Source organism: Pseudophryne corroboree, chromosome 4 (genome assembly GCF_028390025.1).
Source record: "Pseudophryne corroboree isolate aPseCor3 chromosome 4, aPseCor3.hap2, whole genome shotgun sequence".
NCBI lineage: Eukaryota > Metazoa > Chordata > Amphibia > Anura > Myobatrachidae > Pseudophryne > Pseudophryne corroboree.
The window spans coordinates 456,542,219-456,557,639 of NC_086447.1; the positions used below are offsets into that span (position 1 = coordinate 456,542,219).

Sequence of the window (15,421 nt, forward strand, 5' to 3'; positions counted from 1 at the left end):
CACACACACACACACATGCATTTTTTTATTTTTTATTTTTAAAAGGGGTCACCACCACTTGATACATTGGGGGAGATTCAAATGTTTGAAAAGTCAGTTGGGAGTCTGTTTTTTCCTATCTAATAGACAGGAAAAACAGACAGACACTCAACCGACTTTTCAAACATTTGAATCTCCCCCATAGAGTCTTATACTCAAGATACAATATGGAACTGAAGGGTGGATAGTACATGTCTAGCATCACAAGTCACATTTCAGTGGTATATGCAGTAGAAATGTTGAGAGACTGAACATTATTACCGTTTGGTTATTTACAAGACATCAAAACACATCTGGTTTGAAGGAGTATAGAAGATACAACTTTTTATTTGATCAGTTTCTTCAGTTGAGACTGGAAAGTACTAACATGGAGATTAAAAAGGGTGTTAGGCAGCTTTTTCCAGAGAAAATGCATTTATTTACACATCACTTATGAAACATTTGGGCATACATATTTACTAAAGCCACTAAAAATAGACAAGTGGTAGTGTTACCCGTAGCAACTAATTAGACGCCATCATTTTTCTAGAATGTAATTGAACCAGAATCTGAATGGTTGCTATGGGCAACAGCTCCACTTTTCATTTTTAGAAACTTTAGTAAATCTATCCCTTGGGTTTCCTTGTCACAATAGAACCATTTCCTGCTGATAAAGAGCACATTGCAGCTGTACAAAGTGAAACCAGCAATTTTGTGGCCAAAAGCATTATTAGTAATTATGACTTAGTAACAGTGGAGTACCATAATGATTATACAGTATCAGTAATATACATCTAAACCATGTAAAAACTACTGCCACCCCCCAAAAAAAAAAAATTAATATGTGGAGCTACTCCATTACCATTATACATGAAGTACACGTTTATAACAGTACTGTGTGCATCTCACAGGTGTGTAGTGCACAGGTGAACTTCGTGTTCAGTATAAAGGCTAATTATGTATCATGCCCAGTGGTGTAGTTTACTGAAAGCTACAATAACTGGTGTGTTAAAATGCTGCATCCAAGATGCATTTAATACAAGTTAAGCAATATATATTTGCAGTTTCATGCAAGTTCAACTTGCATTGCAGTATGTTGTTCTACTGTTTGGTCCATTTTGCTGCACCTTACACACCTTAATGCAGATAAAAATGGACACTCGTCATAGCGATAATGCAATGTACACGCAATGACATGAGGTTTGAAAGTATTCACATCTGCATATCCACATGCACGGAGATATACAAAGACAGCAACTTCTATCTGTCAAATATGCAAGGTCATCATACAATTATCACATTTGTAAATGCATATGAATGGATATAAAAACACATACACACTCTGCGTAGGCTATATTCACTTTTACAAGTGTTTTAACACCTCTCACTCACCTATAAAGCTCTCAACCACTGATCTTTACCACCCGTAAAAGCCAACCTCATCTCTACACATATTCCCCTCTTGCCCGCTTTGCTCTTACAATGATTGCCGCCTATGCGACACATGCATTTTCAGAGATGATGAAAAAATAAAAATGAAGAAAAAAAAAAAAAGAAAAAAAAGGGAAGGTGAAGCAGTCATTACTTTCACATCGATAGACAGATAGATACCAGTTACAGTATTAAAGCACATTTATACCACGCTGAATTACTATGGCATACACAAAACATCATTGGGAGGAATTTTTATTTTACACCGTGCTGTTCTTTTCTGAATACAGTCTCTCATGTATGAACTACAGCTCTGTCTTTAAAATCCCTGTGTTTACAATGGGAAAAAAAAATAATCAAGCAGTGAAATGGCATGGGACAGAGAATGTACCAACATTCATGCTATTTACTGTGCCTGACCACATCACTAGGGTCATACAGTAGATCAACCAGTACCCTATGTGTGTGGCGTTTTTCATGTCTCCTCCAGGCACTCAAATATCATACCACACTCCATACTTGGAGGTTAACTGGCTTCTAACAAAAATGACCCAGGTGTTTGTTGTGTTCGTATAGTTGGACAAATTAAAATGTATTGTAATAGGAAAAAACAAACAAAAAAAAACTGTTGGTATGTTTGTAGTAAAAGCCATGCCAAATAATTTTCTGACTTGCCGCTGTCCAGTGGTGAATGTAGAAAGAACGCAAGTCTTTAGCAACAGAACAGTCTGCTCTATTGTGCACACCTATCAGGTTAGGACAGTACAGAAGCCTTCTGTTTTTCAGGATAAAAGAAAAAAAAACTAAAAACCCCTTTTCCTATTTCTACTGTGCTAAATGATTAAATCATAGTACAATTTAGTTAGTTAGAGCTCATCATTACATACATGATGTTTTTTGACTAGACTGAAAGAAGAAACCCGTAATGCTTATCTGTGTGTTTATTAACCACCAATCAAAATGATCCGAACACTCATTTATGCAGTCAATGATACAGCTACGTCATGCTCATATTTAATGCAATAATGCAGGGGTGGCCAACCAGTCAGAGACAGAGCCAAGAAATCTTGTTAGGTACATCAAAAAGCCGACTTCGAGCTGAAGGTGCACTTGCAAAAATGGGGTGTGACCTTGTGCCTGCTAGGCCATGCCCCTGGTATAAAATACATTGAAAAAGCCAGATCCAACATAAAATACAAATGAAAAAGCCACTTCTACATCAAATAATTGAAAAAGCCAGATCCGCATAAAATATATTGAAAAGCCAGATTCACATAATACACTTCAGTTCCCCCATGTGTCACTCCAGCCAGTACCCGCCTGTGTCACTCCAGCCAACTCCCCCATGTGTATTTGGCTCCCTCAGTTCTCAGTCTACGTAGTGCTGCTGCATGTCTGGCTGGAGTGCAGCGGTTTACAGATCTCTTGTGGTCACGTGACTGAGTGTTGGGAGCCACATTTGAATGAAGACAGAGCTGCATGTGGCTCAAGAGCCACGCGTTGGCCACCACTGCAATAATGTGTTTGGCAGTACAGCTTTTAAATGTACTAGAGGAAACCCATTAAAAAAAATAAATAAATAAACGAACAGTTTATTTCATTTAATTTTATTTCTTTATTTTTTTGAGGGGGGGGGGGGGGGTTATTTTTTTTAAAGAATAACCTCCCGCCAAGCAACAAATGTAACACACATCTACATGGTACGCCCTTTATTTTGACACCTCTGGTAGTAGAGCAAATGTTAACATTGCTCACGCATGCTTCTCACTAAATCTCATAGATTTTACATGGGAAATTTGCCACTCCGCAAAGCCCAAACCGTTGTTCCAACCTAATTTTTCTATTCAACAGGCACATCTACATGACAAGACCTTTATTTTGATACCTCAACCATATTGTTACGTTCAGCCATTCTCACAGTAAAACGAACCTTAGAAAATGAATATATAGATTGCGTAAAAAAACCATCTCAATACCTTGACAGCACACCTAACACCTACTTGACGTCAAGTTGGGTTTTCTGAACTATGAAAAACTACACTGATGTGTATCAAACATCTAGAAAAACCATCTGTAGAAAGTGGTTTGGAAGGGTGCTTGGAAAATGTATTACATTTTTGTCGTTTAATTCTAACTGTCAAAAAGACATTTGTAAGTACTGCATTGACCATTTTATAACAGTCATCAATTTCTACTAAAATCCAGTGCACACAAGAGTGATTGTTGTGGTGAAACCATATTTATTGGTATTTAAAACACTTCTATATTAATAAACAAAAAAAAACATGCTAATGAGGAAATACTCGAAAGAGGGAATTGACTAAAGCAACATGTTCATACATTATAAATGCTAAGGCAAATTGACTCCTACACTTTAGTTTTTTCGTGTGATAAATAATTTGTATGCATAGCTGCAGGCCTTGATAAATATGCAAAGAAAGGAAACCTGTTCCCAGGTGAGACGTTACCGAAACAGGCAATATGACCAAATTAATTAAACAAATCAATGGAAATATAGCGACACTAGTACACAAAATGAGTATGTTCCGATAGCAGCAGATAATGTACAGAATGTCTGAACACTGCAGGGATTTAGGAATAGCTCTGCCTTTAGCTGCTGAAAGAGCCATCAATCAATGGAGTTAAAAAAGGGAGTTAAGGTTTCAACAGAATGAACTCCAATTCTCCCATTGTACCCTGTAGAGGAACGCTACCTATAGGACTTTGATTTGAAAAGGTACCACAATGTCAAGGCTAACAGCCAACTAATGATTTAATAATGATGCAGTTCACTATATTTGAACAGACACTCATCTCCCCATGTCTAATTAAACTAACGTTTTGTGTGCATTTGTTTTTCCAAAAGTCCAGATTTCATGTTTAAACCAGCAACCAGACACATTTTAGATGGTAAATGTTAACTGCAGTCTTAGATTGTGGTTCAAACATTTGGCATATAGGACATGGGAAATGTTTGTGTTTCATAACAACAAAAAAGCTAGTGAGTCCTGACTGAAAGAGAAATGGCAGTAAATGTATACTGATCTGTGGATCAATGATCAAGTGCATTGGCAAGTCAAGCACTCCATCATAGCTACTGGGAATTCATGGTAAGGCTGCCAGGAAAAAAAAATGAGGCACAGTACAGAGGGAATCTGATGTATGTTTCTTGTGCAAAGCATTTTCTCTGCAGTTGCTTGGGAATGAAGCCAAGAAAGGGAATTATTGTAGCAAACAAACACAATGCAACACTCAGGAATAAATGACAGCAGAAGCATATCGTCAAGATCTAGCAGCTCTAAATGAAGTACCCTGTTCTAGTAAACTTATTCTTCTCATCTGTTTTACATTGTTCTAACAGTTACACCTATTTTTCTCCTAGTTAAAGCATAGACTCTAATCTAAAAAATGTATTGCTGATGCAGAGGTACCATGGTAATATTTTACATATCTATGAGACTTTTCTATATCAGTAAAGAGTAACATACGGCTGTGTTCGTTGTAGTGATCAAGTTCTGACCTCATGCTCCAAAGAATTCTGCCATAAGCACAAAAATTAAATTGATCTAAAATGGGATGCCATGGCTTTAATACTGTTATGAGCTTAGACACACGGCTAAGTGAAATGACTAAGATTCCTGGGCAACCTATTACCTCTATTTCTAACTAAATTACTTCCAACTATGAAAACTTGGTTTCAAATTTATCTCCTACAGTAGAAGTGTTAATGTGGATTGTGCTTCCTAGACAGAATGTCTGATCAACTGTACCAGAATCCACAACAGACTGGCAGATCAACCTTTATTAAACTCGTTTTAGTTTCCTGAAGATTAAAACATTGCAATTAGCATCTAATTATATGCTTAATCGATTTTGCTTTTGCCAGATCTTGAACTTCTAGCAAATGACAAATCTGCAAATGTTTAAACAGTAATTGTTAAATAACCCTTCTAATGTTAGAATAAATTAAAAGTATACAAAACAAACACTTCTGTCAATAATAAAACTGATAATTTATATCAACCCTATAGATTAAATTTTTAAGGGACAAAAAAAAAAAAAAAACGTAGACATCAGTCATGTTGTAGATCAATCTCTGGCAGCTAAACAACGAGGTACAGTATGTGTATAGTGAAAGATGCCTTGGTTTTGTTGGAGTGATAAGTAACAAACAAAACTCAGTCTTTTTATGTTGCAGAATGTAAAGTGTTAGGGGCAATGGTATTTCCTGGGGAAAAGCATCAGCCACAAACAAACACTGCCCTGATACATATTTTCAATCATTTCAAAGATAAATAAGTATACGTCGCTGGCTCTACTCGCTATGCCTCTATTGGTATGCATTTGGAGACGCTGTGCACTGCAGGATAAAAATATCTTCCATTGCATGTGGCTGTTATCAGGGCTGAATTTCCCTCTGACATTGCTGCACTATAATTCTACATTATTTTTTCTACAAACATAATCAGTTGTTATTATGCCTCAACACTCCCAAATTTCCTTGTGCTATCAAACATTGCATTGTATAAATTGATGGGAAATCCCAGGCTAAAGGTACGGACAATACCAAAAGTTGCTATTATTTTATATGCCAGACAACAAAAGAAAACTATGTTACATACCATTTACTACTATACGCATTTACATATAAGTACATGAAAATAAATTTCACAATTCTACATTCACCAATATTGATAATCTTGCTTTTGGTGTTTTTTGAGTATTGCTGTGAGTATACTATGGGACATGTTATAGTCAGCAATATTAGTATTAAGCAACCTGTGGCTATCAATTAAGTCAATCTCCATGTTGTCTACCAAACATGGTACGGTATTGTATTTCTTTAGCGAATGTAGCCAGTGCTATTTTATCTTTTTTTTTTTTTTTTATATATATATATATTTTTTTTTTTTTTACAGAATTATTTCATGAAGTTCTGGAAACAGGAATAAATAAGTGAAATGATTTTAGAAAAATAAAGAACCTGAAAACTTGTTCAGAGCATGAAAGCTACTATAGATCAAGCTGTAAAGCTAGGTACACACTGGACCAGTCATGGTTAACCTTGACACTCCAGCTGTTGTTGAACTACATATATCCCAGCATGCCCTGCTACAGTTTTGTTATTTGGCCATGCTAAAACTGATGCAGGGCATGCTGGGATGTGTAGTTCAACAACAGCTGGAGTGTCAAGGTTAGCCATCACTGCACTAGACTACCCCAGATCGTGACAGACAGAATGGTATGTCTGTCGGCCATACACTGAACGATATATCGCGTGACCATGTGATACATCGTTTACTGGCCTAATCCAGGAGCGAGCTGTCAAAGATATCTTCAGATCTGAATATGTGATGCACTAGGCACAGAAGAGTGCAATAGTGCACACACACACACACTTGACGATGTGGACAATTTGTTGTTCCAATTTGGCTTAAAACGACAAATCAACCAATTTATTGTCTAGCGCAGTGGTTTCCAAACTTTGTGTCACGGCACCCTAGAGTATCAGAATTTTATTCACGGCAACCCCAGGCCAAAAGCTTCTTATTGAAAAATTCTGAAAAAAAATATTAAAAATTAAGCAAACCGTGTTTATATGTTATCCTTAGGTTTAGTTGTGTGGTGAGGGACAGGATTTACTTCTGTTTTCCACATATTTTATGATTGGCAGCCACCAACACTAGTTTTGTCTATTATTACATTGACCGTAATTAATCTAAATTGGTCCTGGACCACCAGCCAGGGCCCCCCTGCAGGTGTCCCGAGGCACCCCCAGTTTAAGAACCACTGGTCTAGTGTGTACCCAGCTTAACATTTTAATTGCACCGATTTTTTATTTTTTTTATAGATAAAAAAAAAGTCTTTAAACAGTAGAGGCTGAAAAGAAACTACAGTAACTTGTTATAGGAGAGCTCTTTATTTATTTATTAACATAGCTGCAAACTTGTATAGTAATCAGACACCCATCTTCATCTACCTTGAGCTAGACAGATAAAAGCTAATTGAGGAATAACCTCTAAGTCTTGTAGTATAAATTTTATATACACATATAAAAGATAATATTTAGTCCTCATTAATATTCAGTACACTAATGTTAAAGAAAATAATTTAAAAAAAAATAAAAAAAACACATCCTACTTACGTTCACAAGTGTCTCCTTTTTGTTGATATCCAGCTTGGCAGATGCACTTTCCTATGGGGACCAGCCATTCGCCTTCTGCACTGCAATGCATCTTGGGAGAATTTTCTGCTTCTTCCTCTGCATAGCTTACACAAGTCCCTCTTACTTCAACCAAGGAGGAGAATTCAGAACCAGTAACAGTGTCAGGAAATATGGCTAAATTCTCAATAATGGACCAACACTTTTTGTAGTATACTTTCACAGAAACCAGAGCAATGCAAGCTCCTACGTCCTGAAATGCCAGGTAAAATCCTTTTCTTGAAAGAGGACCAATTTCCCGAACCTCCGTATTAAGTTTCATTTTCCGTTCTCCAAGGTCTCCTTGGGTGAAACTTTCATCTGCAGCTATAGTGTCTATTTTCACATATTGATTTTCTCTCATGTTTCTGCCAGCATCATAATCTGTTTCATAATAATATAAATTAAAGGTTTCTTTGCAAGTTCCCAAAACACCAGGAAGACTATTACAATCCCTTAACGTGAACTTTAGCTCAACAAAAATCCTTTGTGCATTGGCTTTTGAAATCCAGTTAGTCCGTAGCCAGTTGTTCTGGTTGGGTTCCAGGACCTGACATACCTGATAAGTTCTAATTGGTGTGTAATTTTCATCCAGTCCACTGATTTCTTCCCACTGAAAACAGACGCAACGTACATTAACAAATGCAAAAGTTAGTTAACTAGAAGTTTTCAACCATTCAGTCTTTACCTTCTGGTGCAAATTACCATAGTGTATATCTAATACTGCACATGTTATTATTTACATTATGTATTATCCAAAATACATACATTAAAATGTGATAATAGTCTTTAATATATTCAAAATAGAGGTAAATAAGACTACAGATTACATCTTCTAATGGTGGTGAAATTAAATGTTAAACCCAAATGTTCTCCATGCAGAACCTAGCCATATGGAAAACTTTTGGTTCCAGTTTTGAACTCAAGCAATTCACTCAATGTTATATCAGCTTATGAAACAGCATTGTACCATGTGCCAAATTGTTCTTTAAATGCAAGAAATAAGATCTTCAACAAATGTAGTTTGGAGACACTAAATTGTTGCCAACGGTCAGCAAATGTACGGATAATAAATTAATGTAACAAGTTACTATTTCCTGCTAGACAAAATGGAGATGATGATCACACACCTATATATACACACACAAACACACACACACAACTGGCATGCAGACAAGGCTACAGTCAGAGCAGAAGTTTAGAGTCTGAATTAGTATGGTGATCCCCATATAACCAGTCACTGCTGCTCTTTTCCTTTACATGCATTAGTAACACTTTTTGAAATATTTGAGGAAGGCAGTGTCAGCAATTCTACTACACACTAACTGGTTTATTTGCCCAACATTTAACTTATGTTTTCTTGTGCAAAGTAATTTAATTAGATGCTATTAAGTATTAGGTCACAAAATGTCTGATTTTTATTATGAAGAGGATATAAAAATGTGGGTGCTTACCAAAATTCTATAGTATGGCTAAACATATAATCATTAATTTTTTAAAACTTGTAAATGTGAAAAGAAAAGAAAAAGAAAAAAATAATAATAATTATATATATATATATATATATATATATATATATATATTCAAAAGGGTTTTTTTTGGGGGGGGGAACGGATAATAAAGTATATATGTACATTGAGTATTTTGTTTATTGACCAGATATACATTAACTATAGTTGCGCTTAATTTCTATGATCTTCAACAGGATTTACTTATACCTTGAGAGCACTGGCAACGACAGTGTCGCAATGCAAGTTATACATTTTCAGTTTTCTTTTCTAAACCAGAGGTATTTGTGCCATATGCTATTTTAGATACTTAATAACGAAAGCAATATAAAATTAAGTTTTCCAAATATATATATATATTTTTTTTTTAAGAAGTAGAGATCTACATGGGATGTCATGTCCTTAAATTGACAATTTGAAAAATCAGACTCTAAAATTGTATACTGGAGAGAAAACTGAAAGCTCTTACAAAAGAAAAATAGTACATTAATTTGAAATAATTAAATATAGGCTAACTCCAGCAACTGTGTAAATCAAAGTTGGTGCTGGAATATGTGGAACAAAACTCAAAATTTAAAAAGAAATCATGTTTGTCACCTCTTGCCATCACTTTGGATAGCCCCAATCTTCTGGCAGTTATTAGCCAGCCAAGCACATTTCCAACCTTTGGGTCGCCATTTGCCTTTACCGTAGACCACTTCTGACATGGTTTATTTTATATTGCATACAGTAAATCGTAAGAAAAATTACTTTTGAAATATTGCAGTTCCATTGTATTTTATATAAATTCTTTGTGACTATCTATGTTGAAGCTAAGTTTTCATGTTTTTTTTCTACAGTACTTGGCTTTTCTTTTAGAAACTAAATATACATTTGAAAAAAAAAAAAAAAAAAAAGTAGCATTGTGACTAGGAAAATGTAAACTGAAATACTGGATATAAAATATTTTCTTGGTCAACCCACACTTTCTTCAATAAAGAAAAAAAAACACATTGCCTGCTATCACCCTAGTTTTTTCCCGTTGTGATATTTTTTAGATAATCCTGTAATCATTTAACTGCTTCACTCTAAAACCAGTCTAAACAACTAGAATAATGTAGTTTACACTTAATCCTAACATCTGCAGTTCACTCGATCTTTTATTTTATTTTTTGCTTTAGTCAAAATATTGTAGCAAACTTAAAGGTTGAATCGTTTCACTATAGTAAGAATCCACATAATACAGAACAGGTTTAGAACAATCGCAATTTAAATAAGCATGGAATGAGCTTCACTGTTAATATTCAGTTGTGCATAGTATCGAACCTAGACATGACCCATTAAGAGTATGTAGATATTTTAACAACAGAAAGTCTATGAAAATAAAGATAGAAACTCAGGGGTAATAATGTATATATTATATATAAATACATACACACACACACACACACACACATATAGAGACAGATGCACACACAAGGTGTGTTAATAATACATTACTTTTTTAATTAACTGCCATTTTCACATTTCTAATGGTCAGTGTTACACTGATGCAGCCAAATTCCTTATGAAGTGACAATATCTGATAAGTAATATTCTGTCTGTCTGTAATTATTTCCTAAGCAACTGAACCGCTACATCAAAAGTATGTTAATGTGTGATATAGTACCCTCTAAAAGCCTGCTATATTGCATGAATGACTCTTTGATCGCACTTAAAGAGGACAGAGTTAATGCAAAGCTAGGGATATATGTACAGATGTAGCCTATTTTGTAGAAAACGTCTAATTAGTCATTATTTGCTTATCAAATGTCAGAGTTTTTATATTGTTCATTTCATTTGTGTCTTTTGTAAATCATAAATTGTATACGCTCTAAATCCATTGCCATTATGTTCTTAGTACAGTCTGAAGTTTCGAAGTCAAACTGCAGTTTGCTTACAGCATGTAGAGCACATAAAACAGTTCTGTGGCAAATATTTGGAGAAAAAAAAAAGCATACCCCACTGGATGGAGAAGAGATCCATTCCAATTCTGTCTGTTGTGCTTTGGAATCCAGCAATATAACTGCAAGACAAGTTATCACAACAATTATCTTTTCTTTTTCTTTTTTAAACACACTCAGATTGCCAAGCCAAAGAAAATAATTAGACCTTTTCCAAACAAGAACAAACTAAAACACATAGAAAAGGAAACTTGTACGAAATATTTGGAAACCGCTCCTTGAAATAAAATCATAATTTATCTTTTATTACAGAATATCTGTCAAAAATGAGCACAATAAAACCTAATAAAGAATCATTACAATACAATGTTTTATGTAATCCAGGGAGGAAATCACTTAATACGTCCTCAGATAAATCACGTCCTCAAGGTGAGTAGAAGAAACCAACAATTAAGCAGTGATGTGTACTGGGCCTTCTGCTACTAAAAAGTAGTTACTTAAATATATGTGCACATAAATTCCAATAAATGGTATCCAAAAAATTAATAGCCTGCCATAAATGCATTTTGTATGTAGGTAAATATTTATATTTGAGAAATACATATTTTGGAATGAATGTGAATTACTGGCAAAACAGGTTATATTATTTTACCACATTTTCATGTTTTGAGTCTTTTATGGTTTGTTTTGTTTTTTCAGCAGTTGCTATAAAAGACAGGCACAACAAGTATTTAATTTTGTCTGTAAAAGTAATTAAAAACTAAACTGTGATCCAAGCATTCATTCAAATTATAAGAAACATCTGTAGTCTACACTTCTTGAGATAAAAGAACTAAGCTCTGAGCTAAACACGACCTCTGTGCTGATAATAGTGAGATGTACTTTAGGTGCTACTGACAGATAGCAATATCCTTCTACATCTAGCCATGTTCCTTGCAGAAGGAAAAAAGACACACCACAGAGCTAACTCATACTGAAGCCTTGAATGTGAAATTGCAGCTGACATTCTTCAAGATCACACTATTACCTCCCTTACATTCATTATTGCACAGCTCACATCTATCCTTTTATATGAACAAAATGTATCTAGTCTGATTCATGAGATATTTCCATGGCCAGGCAGAATTTTTTCACATGAAAAGGCCAAAATAACTGAAATCATCTTTGTGTATAAGGGTGCAGACTAGGCAATACAAACACCTAATAGCAAGTTAGTCTATGTCACTGTCCTGCACAACATAAGCAATGCTATAATACTGTATTCTCTATATTTCTATGATGTCTGAATCATTATTTTGTTTGGTTGTTTATTTGGGAAATGAGTGCTTGTTGTTATACTTATGTTATTGTATTTCAATAACATTATCGTTAAAAAGGAAAAAATAAAATCCAATAGAAAAAAAACTGGCATCAGCATATGTAAGTGCATAACAGGCTTATAAAGATAAATGAATAATGAGTTTATGTTTATACCCCATTAAATATATTCTGTAGTTCCACAATGAAGTTGATGGATGCTGATAAGCATGCTGAAGCTTAGTATTTGTGTCAGTGGTACACAGATTTCTACATCACTTACTAGGTGTAATGGTTCTACGATGAGACGTGTGGATTCAAGCAGAAGGAAAAGAAATAGATATGTTTTGCCTCCAAGCATTGGAGACTGATCTTTCTCCTCAAATCCAAATTCCCAGGACTACCTCTTGAAACCTGCTCCAGGAAAGCCAGCAGTCTCTCCTTATCTCATGTTGGATGAGCTTTGTGTGTCCTATTTGGCTGGATCATTCTATGCTGATACTGAGCTGTGATTTGCATAATACAGTCACCCAGTTCTGGAGGCAATGTTCCTTCTACAATCCTCTGATATACCTAGGCACTTTCCCTTGCAGCGTGCCCAAGCCTTCGTGCATGACCTCACATGAATACCACCCCATGACCTGGGTATTGTGCTTCTAACTTGCCTGAAAGTTTAATCACCAATCCCCGGCCACCATCAGTGTCATCTCCACCAGGCTCTCTCATTCTGCTGGCTACAATTTAATTGCATCCCAAATACACCAGAAAAGATTTTCTCTCAATATTAAAATGTTATTTTCCTTGGAAATGTTATCCGTAATGGGGAAAATAAGGGGAACATGGTACTGTACTGCTCATAACTGCATCAATGGGTCAAGCAGAAAATATCCACATATATAAAAATACACACAGCACCACTTCTATTGTAGAGTATGGGAACATTAGAAGTGACCAAGGTGTTCTGAGACTATAAAAGAGCACACAGCGGAAGGCCAAGTGCTCGTCATACAGGGGACCACTCCAAAGTGCCTTTTAATATACAGAACAGCTGACAGTAAAGGTGATAGATAGATAGATAGATAGATAGATAGATAGATAGATAGATAGATAATATACACACACACACACACAGGTGCTGATGGGAGAAGGTGCTGGTGGAGATGTAGCTGTGCCCTGGCAGGGGGAGGCCAGGTGATGGGTACAGGATGCTACTCCTGGTCACTATGCTCCTTCTACAGGCGCTGCCAGGAACTTTACTTCCCCACAGGCACACGGGCTATGGGCACAGCGCAGGGAAGTCTCTGACCTCACCTCTCATTCTCTGGTAAACAAGTTACCAGCCAGCAATCCCCACAATACTATTATTCCGCCGTCATCAGATACAATAGGTCCCCACTGTAGGTGTGTGACGGCAGGCAGGCAGGGTTGTGCTGCTCCCGGGATACTACAGCTCCCGGGGGAGAAGTTACAAATAGACCTGGCTGCTGTGATTATAACGGAACATGGGCTCCCCCGGGGCGCTCCTATACATAGCCGGGACTTGCCATGACGCGCACAGAGTTTCTCCACAACACAGCAAACTCCTAACTCTCCCGGTGTCCGCCAGCCGCCCCCATCCTCAGCCTTCTCCCCCATCCCAGGTACCCCCAGCGCTGCCTTACCTTCCTTCGCAGACTGCGCCTTCCCGGGCTGTGCAACACAGAGTAGACAGAAGCAAAAGGTAATCCAAGCGGGGCAGCAGCAGCGGCGGAGGAGGAGAACCATGGTGCATGGAGCGAGCGTGGCCAGCGCTGGAGAGAGATGGCAAGTCCTCGCTATGTGCTGGGGAAGTTTCGGATCAGCTGCTGGTGCCGCCGGCGCTGTGTGGCTCTCATGTGCCTATGTGCAGCGACACCGGGGAGGAGACATTCCTGTGCTGCCCCTGACTGTGCGGCTCCTCCGGCAGCGCTGTGCTGAGCGCCAGCCTCTGACTGCAGCTCGACCGCCGCTGCCTCCACACTCCAATAATATCAATTAGGAGTCAGGGGGCGGGAACGCAGCAGGAGCAACTCCGGGGAGACGGGCAGCCGCCTGCAGCCAATCACATCCCGGGAGGAGTCACACAGGCAGCCAATTGCGGCACAGAGAGGGGCAGGAGTCTGGCTGGTCACCAATGACAGCACAGGATGGTCCCAAGCTGGCTACGGCTGTCACTCTCCTGGCCCGGCGCTAGCGGTCTCCCAGCTTGTGCGGTCGCGGTGTGTGAGCGGGTGGAGGTATAACGGGCACTGTCCCTCCCGCACAGCCTTGCACAGTTCCGGCCCCCACCATTGACCCGCCACCTCACTGTACCGGGTACCCTACTGCGCTGCTGTATAACCCGGTGCTGAGCTGCCCCGTACCCGGGAACTGGGAAGTGACAGTCGCTGTCACCCCCGCGGCTCTGCCTCCTGTCAGTACGTGTCTCCGGGCTGCAGGGAGAACGGAGCCGCCGCCGTGCCCGGCTGGCTGTGTGGCTGATGGGTTGTTACTCTCCTATTCCCTCCGCACTGCTACATATCCCTGCCAGAGGCGGCAGAGCTGCCATCCATCCATCCTGCGCTGCAACTGCCGAGAGCTGCCAGACACATGTGAGCCCGGTTATTGGAGGCAATGAGCTGTGGCGGCTGCAGGCTGTATAACACCTCCGGCTGCCGGATCGCTGTCCCTGCCATTACAGATCAATTTCTCTGCACAGATAGGAGAACGGATCCGTCACTTTGTGGAAAGACCCTGGCAGAACCCAGTCTGAGCCTGCTTACTGTGTGTCCGGAGCATCTGCCAAAGTTGCTGAGATACACGTTGTAACTAGCAACAGAAATAGTGAGGGTGGTAACACATGTGTGCACTAGTGAGTGATGGTGTAACACGTGCACTAGGGAGTGATGGGGTAACGCAGGTGCACTAGTGAGTGAGGGGGAAACACATAGGTGCACTAGTGAGTGAGGGGGTAACACAAAGGTGCAGTAGTGTGGGTGAGGAGGTAACTTAGGTGCAGTAGTGAGGGGGTAACAGGTGCACTAGTG

General features: G+C 38.3%; 1 protein-coding gene across 8 annotated transcripts in view; it reads right to left on the reverse strand.

Moving 5' to 3' along the window:
• EPHA7 (EPH receptor A7) overlaps window positions 1-14,938 on the reverse strand; it is a 347,251-nt gene extending 332,313 nt beyond the window's left edge. For 2 of the 8 annotated variants that reach the window (XM_063916997.1, XM_063916998.1), the window contains exons 1-3: window positions 14,039-14,924; window positions 11,139-11,203; window positions 7,595-8,264 (exon numbers count right to left, since the gene is read on the reverse strand). In XM_063916997.1, coding sequence (XP_063773067.1) covers window positions 7,595-8,264; window positions 11,139-11,203; window positions 14,039-14,141 — 838 coding nt within the window. In that variant the 5' untranslated portion in view covers window positions 14,142-14,924. Of the gene's footprint in view, window positions 1-7,594; window positions 8,265-11,138; window positions 11,204-14,038 lie in introns of all 8 variants that reach the window. The other 6 variants (XM_063916999.1, XM_063917000.1, XM_063916995.1 and 3 more) reach the window with 5 other exon arrangements.
• Window positions 14,939-15,421: the final 483 nt, after the last annotated feature.